Below are 19,337 nucleotides of genomic sequence, written 5' to 3' on the forward strand. Positions count from 1 at the left end.
GCTTTAAATCACGATGACAGCAGCTTGAGAGACCAAAGATCACTTTACGGCACATCCAGAAGACCAGCTGACATAGAAATCCTGTCAGGTTGTGTCAGAAAATGGTTTAAAAATATAATAGTGCTTGTTTAAGGTATGTTTTATGTCAAACACTTAATTTATGGAAATTTTGTTTATTTAGCTTTAACTTTAACCCTTAAAAAAAAACCTCTCCTCTTGGTAATTGTAGTTGGAAGAGGAGGGGCTGACAATGATGGTGAGTCTTTGACAGAAACAGAAACGCCCCGTCTTAAAACTTTATGTAGCATAAAATAGAGCAAAGTCAGGACAGAAAGAAGTAAAAAGGATGTCAACTTGTCTGTGCCATGCTTCACGCCTTCCCAGACTTTAGTGTTTCAGTAAAAGCATCACTTAAGGTTAGATCTGAGGGTTTACAAGATGTCTATAAACCTCCCTGAGGCATACTACTGCCATGCATAAATATATCATTTTAAATACCAAAGCTGATTATGAGCATTTGTCAGTGAGTATATTACCACCCACCACTGGTGATAATAAGAACGACATGCAATATAAACCTTAAACTTACAAGAACAGTAGTATGAGGTGCTAAAAAAGAAAAAAAAAACACTCTTACATTTTATTTATACAATGAGTGAATTAAAAAAAAAATTCTGTGAAGCTACTGGTAAATCAAGGCCATTTGTGCCACAAACTCAATAAAAGGCCGACATTCCTCAACAGGAATCTAAAAAGAAACCTTGGAATTTATTACAAGTGTTTGGTTGCAGTTGTGGCTGCAGAGGGTGGCAAAACCCCTTATCAGGTTTTGTGGAAAATCACTTTTTTCCACACAGGGCCATATTAGTTTGGATAGTTGTTTTCTTGCAAAAAATAAAAATAATAAAAAATCTAATTTGCAAATGGATATTCCTCAGGTTGCTTTTGTCAACCTGATCTGACATATTTAAGTGTGAGAAAGAGAAAACAAAGTCATGGCACTGTCCAATCTGAAGAGAAACATCAACATAAAAAACATGCTCCTCTAAATTACCCCTTGCAAAATCAATGAGCATGAAAACACAGCTGGTTTCTTTTTTTTCTTCTTTTTTTTGTTACTGTGTTTACATGATGTAAATGTGGTTACCGGGTTCTGCATGTGAGTAACTGCATTTAAACTGCGAGTGAGCCCGAACCTCTGAGGAAAATGACATCACCGTGTTGTGTGTAGCCGAGTGCTCTCATCATGCGTGGAGTTAATGTGTTCCAGCTGTGGAGCCTCCGTCACTGTAATCCCCCTCGCCCCAGCAGGACCGCTACTCTGATGAACAATCCTTAAAAAACAGCAAAGCCAACGCTTCACGTTTCTACATCTTTGCTAGGAGGGTGAACGCACACTTGCACGGCGCACATCTGGTGCTGGTAAGTCCCCGGAGGTGAAACTTGGGGAAAAACTTCATCCAACTAGGCCAAACAGGAAGGTGGAATTCATTAAACCCAGCGCAAACACTGCCTTGTAAGCAGCTAGCTCTGCTATAGTTAGACTCCCTGTAGGGCTGGAGGCTGAATCACGGCAGCATGTTTTGATGTGGTGTGGAGCTCCACTGAGTTTATTCAGGAAAACACGCCCCTGTTACCATGGTAGCTACAATGTGAGGGATGCTGCTATTCAAGAAAAGAGTTAAGTGCAGTGGAGCATTTGGCATTTGCAGAGGGCAAAAAAAAACAACAAAAAAAAACAAAATGGCCCGACATTAAACTTTTCCTGGCTGTCGTACGCGAGGACTTTCACTCCCTCTGCAGAAATCTTATCAGCTCATGACAAACACGATCTACCACAGGCCCTGCAGACACTCCCAGTACCATCCCATAACTAGTGATAATGTTTCAAAGCATTTTCTGAGATGCACTTCTCAGAAAAACCACAGAATACAGATGCATTACCACAGCATGCCATCTCTGACAAACAGGAAGGCAGAAAAGGTGTAAACTGAGTAATTTTTTTATTTTTTTCACTTACCTGACGCATTTGGAGAGGATTATTTATTTTTTAGGTTACAGATGTCAGAATGAGTGGGTTTTGTGAGCTGACCCCCTTTTTTTTCTGGTTTATTACTTTTTTTGGAACACATCTTGTCAGCACTTCTAGGGTTTTTACTCTTTAGTCTGTCCCTGCGTTGTAGCTCCGGCGAGCTTTGCTGTGAGATCACATTCGTTCGCTTATTTTATTCTCGGCCAGTAATTTCTGGTTTTGACTTGCAGACATTTGCAGAACCTTTTAGTTTTGTTTTACATTGTGGTCTGCCTTCAAAGCCGCTCCATGACACATGCGATGTTACTCTGCACTAATGTTCGCAAGGGCCGTGTTTCGAACTTTTCTCTGTTTTGTAAATCACAAAAAGTTCATTAAGAAGGAACTTTTCCCAAAAGTAGGATTCTGTTTCAAATGTGCAAACTAAGCTTTGCTTCTCCGTTCTCAGCAGGCGGCCAACAGAAACTTGAATGTACTTGCAAAATTGGCCAGAAAACGTCTTGCCTAAAACAACTGGCCGATGTTAATTTGCCTCTGTAAGCGTGCAGAACTGTTGAGCAAAAAAGCATGATCTCAAATACAGATTTTCATGCAATACAGTCAGGGCTGCACACGATGCAGGAAGTCGGCGTTGGGACACTGTTTGTGTTGGTTGGTAACTTGAAGAGCAGAGAGATGCAGCACACTGCCAATGCCATCTAGTGCTGGGAACTCAACACAGCAGCATTTTATGCACGACGTCTCTGTTTATGCCGGTCTGAATTTCTGCTGCTTCCGCCGCCACAGCTTTCACGAACGACCTCAAGGAGGCACTGCGTGCACGAGATGCTATCTGCTTCTCTGGTAGTTGGTTTGTTTAGAAAAGGAAGCTATTAAAAAGTCTTTAACTAGAGCTCGAGTCCTGGAGGCAGGAGGGATGTTGGGGGAAGGGGGCTAGAGAGGGGCGATGAGACGGAGAATTTGGAAGAGGCGGGGAGGCGGGAAGGGGGGAAGCGATTTAAGATCTGCTGCCGGGTACGGAGGGCATTGTTAAAACTTTCCAGTCGTCCTCTTTTGGTTTCATTTTCCGTCTAAAATTAATTCCAAAATTGAAAGCAGGAAAACATCACTGCGTTCGCTCCTACTTTATAGTCACTTACTATAGAAGTGTTTCCAATGGACCTCAAACTTTAAATTTGCACGTGTGAAATCTGAACAGAACACCGTTAACATGATAGAGAGATAAACTTGTTCACTGTCGGAGAACAATGTTTAAACCAAAGGTGAGTAGAGGGACAGTGGTGAGGCTGGAAGAGAGAGAAAGAAAGCAAGTAAAAGGGAGGCGTCTTCGATGCCTGGATAACTGGACTCCACTATAAAAGAAACTGAGCTGATATTCTTGCAGAATGGGTTGCATATAGATATATATATATATATATATATTTTTTTTTTGTGCTGTTGGTTTTCTTAAAAACTATGTCAGACAGCGGTAAATCAAGTAGTTACGGAAAATGCTTTTAGACATTTGCGTTGGGACAACGGGGAAGTCTTGCAGAGAATCTCCAGACGTTTGTGAAAGAAGAGAGACTTCGAAAACACGTGAAGTATTAAAAGCAGAGCCTCGCAGAAAACGCAGACACACAGCTCCTCTCAGAGCCCTTCATTAATTCTCTCTCCCACATGGCTCCTCTCCACGTCTCCCCGCTGTCTCTCCTCCTGTCCTGACTCAGACAGCTGAGGTCGCTGATTGTAGATGGATTTTGCAACAAACTGCTCTTCCTCAAAACACAGTGCTTTACAAAAGCGTTCTATACTTCCTGAACATTTTCACATTTTGTCACATTACAACCAACATCATTCGTGTTTTTTTCCACTGGGAACTTATGTGACAGATCAAGGTAAAAGCAGCAGATACCCATTTCCTGGAACATGTAGCAGGTATGGTTTTGGACTTTTACAAAAACCTAATAAATCTAAAAAAAAGGGAAGTATTTTTATGCATGATCTAGTACTCCTACATAATTTGCAAGTCACTCATTAGGCAAATAATTAGAAAGAACAGTCAACTTGTATGCAATTCCTTTTACAAATTCAGGTGCTTTATGATGGCCTCAAGGGTTTTAATCAGAAAACATTGATGAACACCACCATGAAAGCCAAGGAACACAACAGACCGGTCAGGAAAAGAAATCTGGGAAGTTTAAAGCAGATTTAGGTTAAAAACGCTACTAAAAAGCCAAAGCTGCAACATAAACCGTGTTTACCAAATAAACAAGAGACACTGAATACAAATGAATATACAAAACACTTTCAGGATTTTTTTTCTGTTTAAACCATATAAATTTCATTCCACTTCACAATTACGAACTACTTTGTGTTGGTCTGTCACGTAAAGTCAAATAAATTGTAGTTTGCTGGACAAAATCTGGGAAAGTTCAAACAGTACGAATGCTTATTGTAAAACACCATAAATCTGCATTTGCCTTTAATTTGAGAAATGAAAAGAGCATTTTGTCTGCATGCTCGGTCGCCTTGGCACTGCCGGTGCAACAAACATGCTTTCAGTTGCAAAAATGAAGCACGAGCTCGTGTAAAAAGAAGGTATCAGAAGTAGGAGTACAGTAACAAGAATGGTCAAAAAGAAATAAAGCCGCTGTTCAATTTAATGTGATTCTCAGAAAATGGAGCCTCTCGGCTGAAAGGGGAAGTTTTGTCAATATTAATCTGCACATCAAAATTTCATCTCACTGGAAAGAACATCAGAGCGACATAATAAAAATCCCTCCAGCACGATGTTTATGACCTCTTTCTCTCAACATTGACATTTACTTTTTGTGTTTTTTAAATATCGTATCTATGACATTTACACAGATGTGAGGCTGCTCCAGTTGCAAATTTACAGGGTCAGGTTTTCTCCAACCAACACGACGACACCAAATCTGCTTGTGAAATTTCTCAATCTTAATTTTTTTTTTACTTTTAGCACACCAAATCACCAAGAAACTCTATTCCGCAAGTTTCAATGTTGTGTCCTAACTTTGAATTCGACATATTCATTCTCCACCGGTACTTAATTGCGTCCTCTCCGGCCAGGAATACATACCAGCACAATGTGTGAACTGTATTTATGAAAATAAAAACAGCAGCTTGATTGCAGGAAGGCTCCTTTATAACCTCCAATTCATATCTTCGCTGCTTAGATGGTTATTTTTGCATTAATCATCCATTCACAACACCTACACATGACACCTACACAAAGCCTACACGTAACCTCAGTGTAACCTCCACACCAGTCGTGTCTACTAACCAGACTCCCACTCAGCTCTGCTCCGTCTCCCTGGGGTCTCAGTTCAGGCTGAGGACGCAGCTGCTCTGAAGACTTTCCCTCATGTGTTTTAACAAGCGTAATGTTTCTTTACTGTCTCCCTTCTCGATCCACACTTGTCCTTCCTTAACACCCCAAATAGCCCTCCATGACCCCAACCAGCCAGCCCTTTTCTTCTTGTGCGTCTCAAGCAGCAAAAGCAAGCCAGCTAGGAAAATCCTATAATCAGCGGCGAAAGACGGACATTATACGGAGAATGCAGACACTGAAGTTGGTAATTCAAACGCAAGTTTCCACCCCTATACATTATAACCCAGCAACAAAAACTACTTCACCTTTATGTTGATTTGCCAGTGTTACCATAAGACAACACGTCAGTGTGACGCTGCTAGCATGAGTCGGGAGGAATGGCAAATATTTGTGATCTTTGATCCAAATTACATTGATTTCCAGAGCAGAATTTGTTATTTAATGAATACTTTTTATGCTATCACGGTCCAAATTTCCCAAAATGAGACAAAAACGATCTTTTTTTCCCTCTCATTTACTTCCCAGCTGGAATGTAGCTCTTGTCCTGCAACGATACAGTTGAGTCTTGATGACCTACAATGCGATGGCACTGACTCCTAATGGCTATAGGTAGATAGTTGCCAGTGTTGCGTTGCCCAAAGCTGACTGCACCTTTAAAAGTAGCAAACGGAGTGCAGTGGCCTGCTCCAGACTTCCATGTAAAGATCTGATGCATTTTGCTCTCCCTTCAACATTTACTCAGTTGTTCCTCACAATGGTCTATCAATGTCGTTTTGAAACAAACACAAAGGGTACATTGGGAAGCAGAAAAAATTAATCTCTGTTAAAAAAAAGTTTCATCTTGTTATGCATTTTTTTATTCTAAATCATTTGTTTCTACCAGAATTAAGTAAAACTGTGGAACATTACTCAAGGTTATCATATCGTGAGAATCTCATTTCGACGTATGAGCAAACTTTGTGGCAAGTTCTTTTTAGTTTTTTTTTTCTAGATATGATCCGACCATCAAAATGCTGTCATGATTTCCTTCAGCACTGAAAAAGACTCGTTCTTTACCTTGCATTTTACTTTTGTCTGAGTGGTGCAAAGGCGTCGTCGCATTTGTTGATACCAAAAATACTAGAAACCGCTAGTGAAAATAGTTTTGAAAAAAATAAGAGTTGGCAGCAGAACAACTGAATCAGCAACATCAGCTTAAACAGTCAAAATGTGTCACTATCTACCACTTTAGACTCCTAACCTGCCTTCATTATACAGCATTAAAAAAATCATCATCAAGTGTGATTAATGTTAACTCGAGGTTGCCTTTGAGTATCAGTTTATGCCTCAATATAAAGTTTTGTTTATAAATTGTAGCCATAAATACTCATAATGTTCAAATGTGTTTATAAATATATGTATAATTGTAAATTACCTTGTATCTTTCCTTATTCCCACTTAATTTCCATACAATTTGACAGTTTATGACCTCTGATCTACAAAAACTAAATGACTAAATGACCTCTTGCTGGTAGACGTAGTGAAAGATTTTAAAAGTGTAAATTTATCAGCATAAGATGGAAAAATTACTTTTAGTTATTGGATACAAATTGACACAAACTGTCCCAAGAAAGAAACGTTTATTTCCTCAAAGAAAAATACTTTGTAAGACTTGAGGGTTACGAATTTACACATCCAAAAATGGTGTTTGCTGTCAAATTTACAATTAGGCATTACTAAGTTTGCTCCTGTATGCTTCCTGTCCCGCCTTGAAGTAAAATCCATATCTTCCTGTCGCGAATATGGCACAAGAATGACTATGCAAGGTTTCTGCTGGGCATCGGGGTCAGACGGCAATGGCAGGAGCATTTTCAGCCCTCCTACTCTGGAATGCAGTACGAGGGAGAGAGACAAGACTGCGATTCACTCGCACAGTCACTGAAGTATTCTTAGTCCACTTTATGAAGTGGACCTTCACCCCCGGCCCAGCAATCACTCCACCAGGACTGTGACTAGAGCCTGGATAGACAACAAGTGCGTACTGCGGCCCGGTAAAGTGCACGGAAGGACGTTTGAAGCTGAGCTATTCACAGATGCAAAGTCTGCTCAGCTGCATTTAAACGCAGCGGTCCTCTGAATCCTCTGGCTCTGAATCCTCGCCCAAAGAGCCTATTGTGGACGCACATTAGCACAATGCCTGGAGCCCCGGGGGACCCTCGCTCGCTCCGTGTCATTCCTCTGCTCACGTGACCTCTCACAGGCACTGCCGTACTGACAGACACACATTTTCACTCCGGCTTTCCCACATGGATCAAACAGAGTTTTCTTCTCTTTTTAATTCAAGCCAGCAAATGGAAACGCGATACCGTCTTAGAAGAAGCGTCTCCGAAAAGAGCATTTCCTGTTTTTTTTAAGTCCAAGCAAAGACACACACACATACGCACGCACACGCACACACACACACACACACACACACACACACACACACACACACACACACACACACCACTAGGATTACTGTGCAGTGCATTATGCAGTGCCCAGACAGTGGAGTAATTCAGTTGATGGCGGTGTTAATGGTGACAGTGACAGGCTCCGGCTATTTTCTCTCCGTCCCGTTTTGAATGAAACATTGAGAAAATTGTGACGATCACACACCAAGGCCTGGCAGTGCAAGTTCTTCTGCTGTGGGGTGGGGTGGGGGTGTGTCTGCGGTTCAGATGTGGAAAAAGTTCAAAATCAGTCGCTCATCTCCGTTAAGAAGATGCACGTTAAAATCTGAACAGAACCACAGCAGAATGGAAAAGATCAGATTGGAGGAAGGTCTGAACCTGACGGTGATGCAGAAACGAGCTGTGCAGGTTAGAGATTCTCTGCAGAGTCATTCACTGATGGGAAAAAGTGAATAAGACATCCTGTTTCACACAGGCATGCACAAAAAGCTTCTATGAGGTTCACACCCCAACGCGTTGGTTAGACATTTGGTATGGAGTTTGATATCAAGCGTATGCGAATGGAGTTGGGTGTTGCACAGCGTGAGGTGCCTGTTTGTCTCAGCGCAGTCGCTGCCCTCAGCCTAACAGGAAACTCTGCAACACATTGTGAAGATTTACACAGCCATATATTCACCATAGACAATCTTTAAAAAAGATTAACAGCTAATATTTCTCAAAAACTTGTTTTTAAACATTAGTGTTTTCATTAGGCGTAAGCTGTTAAGCCACTAGAGCCTGTTTTTTTGTCTTTTTTGCTATCCGTTTAAGACATTTGGCACTAAATGTCTACAGCCAACAAAATCCCAAACAATAATTTTTGAGGATTCAAAATAATTAAACTCAGCCGCAATTTGCTTAGGTTTTTCATTTGCATGACCTTATAAATTTCCTTCATTATAAGTTTAGCACAGCTTACCTACATCTTCATCAAAGTTTCAGTTTTGCTCAGGTGTTTCCTTTGAGCCACTGCAACACACTCTGCTGACAAAGTTGACCTTTTCGCAGCAATTCCTGGCGTTCGTGAAGTCATTTTGGTCGCATAAACTAAGTTGGTATAAGTTTAAGCAAACTAACTAGCATTTGCTAGAGGTAAAAGTAATTATTATTTCATATGCAGGTACTGCAGCCACAATAGAAGCCCAGATTATCATATTTCCACCACTCTGGCTGACGTCTAACACACCCTGATGGTGTTGAGATGTGGTCTTGTTTTGTGATGTGGTCTTGTTTTTTTGTTTTCCTTTTCTTTTTTTAGGAGAATTGAAATGACTAAACCCGCTCACTTGTGTCATCACACCCTTGCTGAGGCAGATGGATGCAGCGCAGAAATAAGTTTTTGAGCTTATAAAGTATGATCAACAAATACATTTTGATCTTATTGTTTTACAATCAGAATTTAACTGGACTTTATGCAGTTAATCTATATGTGACTGGAAATAATTACATTGTTTTCAATTGAGTTTGAATTAAATGTCAATCATTGATAATCTACATTGGACTATTGTCCGTTTCCCTTCCGACTTTATCATTTCTAAACTTCTGCTGTATGTATTAAGTCAGTCTCATAGTCTCTCAAAAATATATTTAGACCATGAATTTCTTTCACTTCTCAATGATCTGCTTTACACATAAAAAATTCAAAGGAACAGAAACCCCTATCATAAAGCACTACAAGACACGACTAAAGCTGCAGCATGTACCTTAAAACCACTAGCCTACCCTGCTTAGAGAAACTCTCTGCAGCAGAGTCCTAGTCAAAGATGACTGAGATACTGAATCTATCTCTTCCTCTTTCATCAGTCTTCCCCTAATTTCTCTCTGGGTTTCCCCCTCGTCACGCAGCTGAGCTCGCTGCCGCGGTAAAAACCCGGTGATGTCTGAACTAATTAGAGACTTTCTCTCTCCATCCTTCAAACATGATTTAACCTCTTAACTGCCTCTGTAATGTAAGTCAATGAACCCATGAGGTCACCGGTGTCATCGTTACAGTCAAGGTTGCCAAATATGAAGGGTAATACAAAGAGTCGGAATCTGCATGGAAATAGATTTGATACATATTTCCGGCATCTTAACAGTTTTTTTAAGGTGTAAAAGGTATTTAAAACAACGTATCAAATATGATGGACAAATTAACCAAGTGGACAAAGAGCTCATGTAGGAGGCTGGGTAGATGTGCAATTGTAAATAGGTTGTAGAAATGAAATTTCACACAATTTAGTAATAACCTAAATAATGGTGGAGGGAGTGTGAGAACAGAGAAAGGATGCAGAAGATTAGAAATGATAAAGTCGGAAGGAAAACGGATAATACGCAAAAATCGACAGGAACGCTTCCTGTTAGAATTCCATCCTAACTGACTTCTAACCACTTTCTCTCCTCTGACACGATTGATTTTACGGATTACAGGCCGGTCCAGCAGATGCGCGGAAGGGGTTTCAATAGCTGTTGCTGCACACGGCTCATGGCCAACCAAAAATTGCGTTGACACTTCTTTCTTGTTGAAGGACCACGGCCTGTTGCAGCTAAATCAGTACCAACACAGATCTAGAGCAAGCCCAAGCCTTCCATGCGCACACGAAGTTTAAACGGTTTGTCCACACACAACTGCAACACAGACACATAGACAGAAAGAAATACACAAACACAGCTTTGCGCGCTGGACGAATAGGCAAGTCAGCAGTTGCATGCGATGCACCCCAGGCGGTCGACATGAAGTGTCATGAAGAGGAAGCGGAGTCAGACTGACAGCACGTCCTTTTGACCACAGACAGCCACAACACATCACCAGGACATGTCGACCAAGAGAGCCCCCACTAGCAACAAATGTGCATGTCACAGTGGGCGATGCACATTTTAGCTGCGGGAGGCAGGGGAGCCTGATCAGAGCATTGCAGCAGAAAACATGGCAAAAGACACAAAGCAAACCGTCTCATGGGATGAATGAAAATGGGCAGATGAAGAGAAAGCTGAGAAATCTACAGAGAAGAATGCAACAAGGAAGTAGAAAATCGTCCTGATTAGAGAGAACTCATTTACAAAGAAGATCACTTATTGCTATCTTGGGGGTGTTATGTTTAGATTCGGAGAGGAAGACTCCTGTAGATGCCAAGTATCCATCTAGATTCTACACAGAAATGATGACATTTAACCCAAATTTAAAAGTAAGATGAAATGGTCGGCTCCATTAAAGCATTTTGCATTTTCCCCTCACTGAAATTAAAAGAATGTCTATGTGAGGCAGATTTATTAATTCAACATCTATCATACAATTACAATAACATTACCGATCAAAAATAAAAGCATGCACCACTTATTTCTGTGTCCTGGTTTAAAAGGAAATATTTTGTTCTGGTAATGTTTTAAGATCAAGTAATAGACTTTATGTTTATTATCACAATTTATTTCAGACCATAGTAATACCTACATTTCATCCCGCAGTGTGTAATAATACCTGGCGGGCCACCATGTTTTCCTCATCTTCCTTATGTTGTCTGCTTATTTTAGATATGTGCTTTTATACACCAGTAACTGTGAAGACAGATTAAACTAGGCTTGTAGTTGACACTTTGAACTGGGCGAACAATTACCTAAAGGAACTGTGTAAAATATCATACATTTATGAGCTGAGGAGAGCATATTGGTAATGAATGAAAGTGGCTCGAGAACAGAGCCCTGAGGAACCCCACACATGATCTTTGCTACCTCACATTTGTAATTATCGTATGACATAAAGTAGGCATGGGCTGCCAAATAAGATCTTAACAAATATAGCACCATTCAAAGACGGACTGATAACAATTGTACAAACTGGATACACAGACAAGTTTAACAATTTGAAGCCGTATAACAGACACTGATTTATAATTAAATGCTGAAATCCAGAATTAACTCGGCACAGAAGATGACCAGTATGTGGCAAGGCGCGAATCTGTTGTGTTGACAGAAGGACACAAAGAATGCCGAAAACAATGAGAGCCGTTTATCTGTCAAAGCAAAGATAGAACCACGGTGATGTAACGCCACAAACCAAAGGAATGACCTACGGTGCAAGGGTGACTGCATGCACAAGCGAGCCTTTTCTGCTGGTTAAACAAGTTATGAGCCGCGGTGATGCCAGGGTGAGCATGTTGGCCCAAGTCATTGGCTAAGCGGCTGTTCCATGGACGCACGGAGGCATGGTACGACATGTGGTTCATCCCACCAGGCAGCCGGAGTCACAAGAATGACACTTGTGTGCACGCTGCTGTGCTGTGCTGCTCGGTTCAGCTGAGAGCCATAATAAACAGTCAGTGCTCCACAATACAAGAGCATTTCTTGTTAAATTGCTTTAATTGCTGCCCTAGAGGAGTGTTTGATATAACGACTACCTCATTTCTTTATGCAAACAACTCGTATTTAATTTCTTCATTACTTCATTAGGTAATTGATGTAGAGCAGCTCAGTCTCTGACAGACTCTGGTAAGATTTGATAAATCCCAGAAGCAAAAAGCGCATTTTGGTTGTTTTTTTTTTAGGGGTTTACCAAGGCTCATATACATCCCTCAATTCTGCATCTATCTACTCCCTGCATGTTACTCTCTGCATATTTGGGGATGGGTGGGCTGACACTCTGAAAGCATTGATTGCTTTCCCAGAGCTGCTCATCTGAAGAAAAATGCAGCTTCAACAAGCTGAATTTTTAAAGTATTATGTTGGTTGCACTCACACACACACACACACACACACACAAAAAACCCTTTCACTCTTGTTCTTAAAAACCGATATCACCTCAAGACACAGGGAGCGCAAACAGGCGCCACATGCAACAGAGACATAAAGGAAAGCAGGCATAGAGAGGAGAGAAGGAAAGTCAGTGGAGGAAGAGAGGGGACCGATGTTAAATGAATGAATAAAACTAGAGAGCATGAAAAGAGAGACGAGTCTGGGTTAGTGAGAGGGAGAGTCTTCACGCTTCGGCGAACGTCATGCCATAGGGCCCGATTCTGCTGACCTGCTTTCTTTCGCTAACAAAGGCTGAGCTTTTGCACACTCCGAAAACGTTTCCACACGTGCACACAACACATTTGGACATTTGCACGCCCACTTAAACAAAGCCTGTGTTCACAAGTGGGATATGCAGGTCCACAGGCGCGCCGCCCTCCACTCAGGTTCAGCTCCATGCTTATGTTTACATCTTCATACACAATATATAATGTCTTGAAGTTGATCTTTTTCATCCCTTTCTGACAATTGCAGTTTTGATTCAAAGGAAATAATTGAGATAAAGAAGTTTGTGAAAATACTCATTTTCACTCTGGGAGGTTTGATTAAAACATGCATATAAAAACAACTCTACATATTAATGTTTTCGTTCTGAAATATCCATGGTTTCCAAAAAGTAAAGCATGAACCAAAAGAAATGACAGAATAACAGAAATGGTGCACTAATGCATGATGTTTAGTTTTTATACATTTTTAAAATATTGTATAAATGACGTGAGCTTGGTCCGACTGTGCTAGCTCCGTCCAGCCAAAACAGGGATGAATAATATTGTTAAGCCTTTTCAGTTTGAACCATAGCCTGTTAAAATCATCGGGAATGTAGAAATCACAAGGAGTAATGGAGATGAGGAGGACCAAACGGTGGAAGAGGAAAGAGTTGGCCAAAGAAGCTGGTGTTTGTGCTGCTGCTGCCACCTTCAGCTTCATAAATAAAACGGTGAATGACGTGTACCTCTGGTCGGACTATGTAATCTGGTAAGTAGGTGACATGTGTCTGATTCGGTCTTCAGTTCGGGAACACCTGTTTGGGTTTGACTTTGGGTCCATGGTTTCACATTCAGCACTGGTAGCAGTAGTAATCAATATAAAGAGCTTCCAGTGTTGCCTGTCTCTGATGTTTGTCCCAGCATCTTTCACTCGCTAGAAGGAGGTGGGTTTAGGCGCTTTGTCGGTAGGCATTTGGTTTTACCTTGCAAAGGTAATGACTACCAGTTTGAGCCTTCATCAGTTTTTCTCGTACAATTGACTCAGAGCCTCCTGGAGAAAAATGTTGAGAGCACAGTGGGAAGTTGTTTGGCTCTCTCCTTTGAAACAATCCAGACTCACCTCACTTTTCTTATTAGTTACAGCCAACAGTGATGCAGTGTGGCATGCAATATGATAAGCAATAACTCAGGTAAAGTTAGCCTTGCTGTGTTTACTCTGTAGATTCTAGCACAGAATGGACCCAACTACATCATCAGCCCAGCAGGCATGGATCAGGTGAAAAAATGGCAACAAAAAACATACATTTTTACATATCACAAACACCAATTTTTTAGTTAATAGGAAAATTACAACATATTTAGACCAACATGTTCAACTAAACGTGGATCCCTTTTAAAGCATTCGTCTTTATTCTTACCAAAAACAAGCCCATGCTTAGGTAAGATTGTAGCCACGACATAAAACAACATGACAATTTTCACCCGTTTTGCAAAGCTGTTCTTGTCAAACACTGAAACAAGCCTAAACTGCATCAACGAAATAAATGTTATTGAAAGTATTATGATTAAGATTAATAAGTATCGTTTAGGCTTACTGGTGCTTTCTCAGCATAAATGTTTGCTGCAAGGTTAACTTAAAGTGACTGACTGCAAAGTCAGTCACTTTACTTTACTATTTTACTTTTTAGGTGATCTGAGATGGTGTTTATTTTGAACTAAAACTAAACATTGAATTAAAACTTCTTTGTCATTGTTATAATTTTCTGCTATGGTTAAACACTGAAAGTTATCAAAATATGGTAACATTAAGTGAACATGACACTGCATCGCTGCATTTAAAAACAGGAACAATTCTGTGACTAGTTATATCTTTATAATCTACTTTATTCTATTTAAAACGGAAAAATCTATTTGTTCCTCCTTCAGACAGTGTTGCCTTTGGGTTTGCAGCACACAGCAATAACTGGGGGAGAGGTAGTGCTGTGTTACTCTATTCTTAAAAACAAAACAAAAAAAAACGCTGATTACCCTAACCCATTTTCAGAACAGGAACAATAAGCTACAATTCACACAGGGTCACAAAAATTGAACGGTAACAGTTTGAATAAATGTTGCCTCGTCCAATGAATCTCATTTCTGCAGCCACATTCAGATTTCAGGGTCAGAATTTGGTAAAAACAACATGAAAGCCTGGACCCATCCTGACTTGCATCAATGCTTCAGTCGGCAGCAGTGGTAGAGTCTGGAGAATATTAACTTGGCCCACTTTGGACCCCATAGTACCACTAGAACATCATTTAAACTCCACAGCTCACCTGACCGTGTCCACACCTTTACAACCACATTTCCAACTTAACATGGATGCTTCTAGCAGCATAATTCAACATGACAGTGAGTTATACTCCAATCACCTCAAACCAATAAATCACCTTTTGAATGGGAGACGAACCAACCTCTGATGAATGGTTCCCACACATCGTTGAATATGTACTTTCTAGGTTTAAGGTAGTCCAACTTGGTACTAAGAAGGTGTACCTAATAAAGTGGCAGGTGATTGTATTTTCTTGTGTGTTGCCTGTTATGGCAGAATGCACTGCTCAAGTTGATTGAATAAACCGATCATTCAAATCATCATCAGTCAGTTTCCATACCAGCCTTTCTTCCTTTTCAAGCTTAATGACAAACATTAAGCTTCTGACAGAAAGAAAATTGCCCATTCCACAATGAAAAGTGACGTTTCTTAAATCTTTTATGCGCTGTACAGTTATTTAAATCATGTTCTCTGTCATGCAATTTCTATCCAAACCTATTCTAACTCTCTCTCTCTCTGTCTGTCTCTCTCTCTAGTGTGTAATTCGTCTGTCCTACTGACACAGTAACACCGAAGTAAAGAGGATGGTGGAGTGGGAGTAAAATAAAAAAATAAAAAAAAGACTGGAGTGAAGTGGCCTTTTCTCTATGCTAATCTCCGTAGGCTGAAAGCGCTCAGAACAAGACGCAGGATTCATTTGTCTCCTTCCAAATGAATCAAATGCACACCGTGAAAACATAAATCCTCTCGTTTCTGTGTTTTTTGTGCCTCCCCCCCCCCAAACCCCCCTCCAAGACTACCCCTCCTCCCACAATGTTATCTGTCAATCAAAGCCTTTCATTAGAAGGCGCGACACACCCACCACAGCATATCTTCCACGTTCCCCCACTATAATATCTTAATAATATAATCGGTCGTAAATTAGGCTCATCAGAACTCATTTTTCATCGTTTCCTCTCATTTTCGACCCTCCATGTTTCCCCCCCGTATATCCTCTCACCGCCGGACAGATGTAAACCGCTGCTTGCCATGTCGCATCTCTCTTCTACAAATAAATCGCTTATTTCCTGTTTTTTTTTTTTTTTCTCCCCCCTTCTCAATTACTTGAACGCACCCAGCATTAATCCAATCCAACAGGCTTTTCGACCTCTAGGTCCTTATATCAACATTCGCATTTATTCCTCCCGATCATTCAGAAATGTAACGCGATGATCCTGGCTTTACTCATTTGGGCTCTATTGAACCGCTTCCACTGCAGGATCAATAGAGCTGAACAGGCGCCGCTTCTGCTTCTGCTGCGGCGGCTGCACTGCTGCTGCTGCTTGCGCTCAACCGCTGCACCATGCAACGTGAATGTCAACGTCAGGTTTCACATACAGCTGCGGTGCAGCGGTTCGGCCAGGATACATCATCCCAAATCACTTGCATTCAAGCACCACAGGGGATTCACGTCTCTGAGATTTTAAAAAATAGAACAATAATGATAATAAACTGACAGGTATTGATGCGTTTTCTTTTCTTTTTTACTCTTCCCCCACCACCACCACCACCACCATATATTTTACAACCCACAGAGGTCCACTCACCGTCACTGCGGAGTGTCGGACTGCGTTGCACGCCGTCTGCCTTATCTCGGCCGCGCTCCCCGGTTTCAGCAGGTTCTTGGTGAATCTCCGGGTCGATTCGGCTGCCATCTCCTCATCTGAGCGGACCGAGTGATCTCTGCGACAGCCCCCAGTCAGTTCCTGGCCCCTTCGCACCTATCCCGATCCTTCTGAGCTCTGTTTACACATACGCATACGCACACATTCACACACACACACACACACACCGACACAGCCTTGCACACACACGCTTCTCACACGCACACACACAGCGGCGTGTCTGTGACACGCTCAGCATCAAGTTAGTGGCTTTCTCAGACATTACTCATCGCACGGGCTTTCAAATTAAAGTCCGCTTCCTAACCTAGAAATGAAAGCCTCGCTGCCTTCAATCACGGCTTTTATTTTGAAGGGGACACATTAAATTTCCGTACTGCACAAGATACCGTTCTTCTTTTTTTTTTTCTTTAATTATTCCGCGTTAAATTGTTTTAGCCGCCTATTTTAGCCCATTTTGAATCAAAATATTTTATAGCGGTGCGTTATACATTTACTTAAGAGAAATAAAACTCTCGCTTCAATTTTATTTGATACTTCACTCAGGCCTTTATTAGAAACAGCTCATTTATTGGCTGGGAAATGTCAGACAGCCTTTAGCAGTCCAGTCACGATCAAGGTAGGCTTAGAGCTGAGACGACGGGAGACACGCGAGTCAACACTGACACCTGGTGGAAGTACTTAGCTATGACACTCTAAAAGACCTGTCGTTTCCTTCACGCTTTCTTTCTGAACAAGGGTTCTTCACCTTATTACCAGTTTGGTACATCTACATTTATCAAAATGAATAGGTTAGGCTGAAAGTGCAAGGTAAACATAAACAATAAAAACAAGAGAAAAATACATGTCTGCGTTTTAATCTGCATTATCGCTCTAAAGTTGAAAACAGGTTTATCTAATTGCAGTTTATGACTAGCTCAATTAATTTAACCTACTGTGTGATAATAGTGCGGTCAACTGGTGTTCGTGGCATCATGTTTATTCATTGGTCTGAGAGGGAAACTTTTTGTCTCTGTTGACGACCGTTTTTATGCACACGTAGCGCCTCCCAGAGGACAGCTGGAGAAATGTTGAATGTGAACTGGTATTTGTAGTTTCTTACTTTAAGCAGTAAGGGAACGTGAGTTGCACGTCTAGGGCAGTCGTTCCCAAACGTTCCAGCTTTTGATCCATAAAATAAAAAAGCAAGAGGCTCCCAAAGTTTTTATTTATATATATTTATATATATATTATTTTTAATGAGTCAAAATGAGTGAAATCAATGAATGTGAAGGTACAATGAAATCAAATTGTTGCCTCTAGTGCGTTTGTTTCTGGAAAAAATGTGAAAGTGTATTTCATAGTCATATTGCCCCACCAACAAACTAACCTAGAAAAATTACAATTGTGATTATCATAATCACTGGTGGGATGTTTTTAGCGTCAATGCAACCTTCAACTTGTCAACAGGACAAACAAAAAATCTAAATTTGGTGACATCATGGATCCTCTGATATCAAGTGACATTAAATGTCTCACTTTATTTCTAACTTAGGATTTGTCAATTAAGTTAATAAGAATTCTGATTACCTAAAATAAGGACGAAACACAAAAAAAGGAGGAGGAAAGAAGAAATAAAGAAATAACCACAGGGATTTCAGTTCAATATTAAAAGCAAAAAAACAGACATAAAACACTTTTAATCATTTAAAACAAAGCCATGTACATTTGTTTAAAGTGGAAGTTTAGGGGTACCATTATTTGTGTGTGCAGAGATTTTGCTAAAAGGGAATTACAAAGCACATCGTTCTTTTCAATGCTGAGTAAATATAATCAAGTTAACCTCACATTTTTTCAGAGTGAGGCTACGCTGCTTTCGTAAAAATATTCGTAAATTTTAAGGCCTTTTCTACATCTTTACTAGCGGTCTCATCTAATTGACCCATTTCTATATGTATTACAAGGAACTTAAATTTGAGTCAACATAAAAAAAATTACAGCTATAAGAACTAATTGTGCTACTGTGGAACACATTGACGGATGCAGTAAACGTAAAGCTGAGCCGCTCCTCCATATCTCACCTCAGTTTGAGGATTAAGCCTCACAACTTTCCTGTCCTTAAAAAAATCTTGTGTGCAAAATAATTACATTGACGTTTTGAATTGAAGCTACAATTTGGGGGGAGAAAACAGTTGTGCATCAGTGTTAATCCTCTGGGTGGCAGCATAGCACCGCAACTTGCACAAAATAAGTTGATCCGCCTGAAAAGTTTAAATAGTGAAAACAGTGATCGTTATAATGTCATTATACCCATGTTTATTTGATTTGAGATACTCACTGATTTAACACACGGAGGCAGTCCTGACGGCAACTTAAAGACACAAATTAACTTGACACACACATTGTGGACTGTGGGAGGAAGCTGGTATTTACCTTGAGAAAACCCACACATGCTCGTGTTTATCGATTTTCTTTCTTGTAGTCGAAGGAAATTGTTCCTGTGTTATTCTCAAGAAAATAAAGTTAGGTCCAGAATTATTCACACCCTTCTCAGATTTTGTATTTAAAACATATTTTGT

General features: G+C 40.6%; 1 protein-coding gene across 1 annotated transcript in view; it reads right to left on the reverse strand.

Annotated features, from left to right (window-relative positions):
- The window catches only part of dock10 (dedicator of cytokinesis 10), a 68,461-nt gene extending 51,423 nt beyond the window's left edge, over window positions 1–17,038 (reverse strand). Inside the window, exon 1 of the mRNA XM_017308311.2 lies at window positions 16,705–17,038. Within this exon, the coding sequence (XP_017163800.1) occupies window positions 16,705–16,812 (108 nt within the window). The 5' untranslated portion in view covers window positions 16,813–17,038. The remainder of the gene's footprint in view (window positions 1–16,704) is intronic.
- Between the last annotated feature and the right edge of the window lie 2,299 nt (window positions 17,039–19,337).

This window comes from Poecilia reticulata, chromosome 13 (assembly GCF_904066995.2).
Source record: "Poecilia reticulata chromosome 13, P_reticulata-male-v2, whole genome shotgun sequence".
NCBI classification, from domain to species: domain Eukaryota; kingdom Metazoa; phylum Chordata; class Actinopteri; order Cyprinodontiformes; family Poeciliidae; genus Poecilia; species Poecilia reticulata.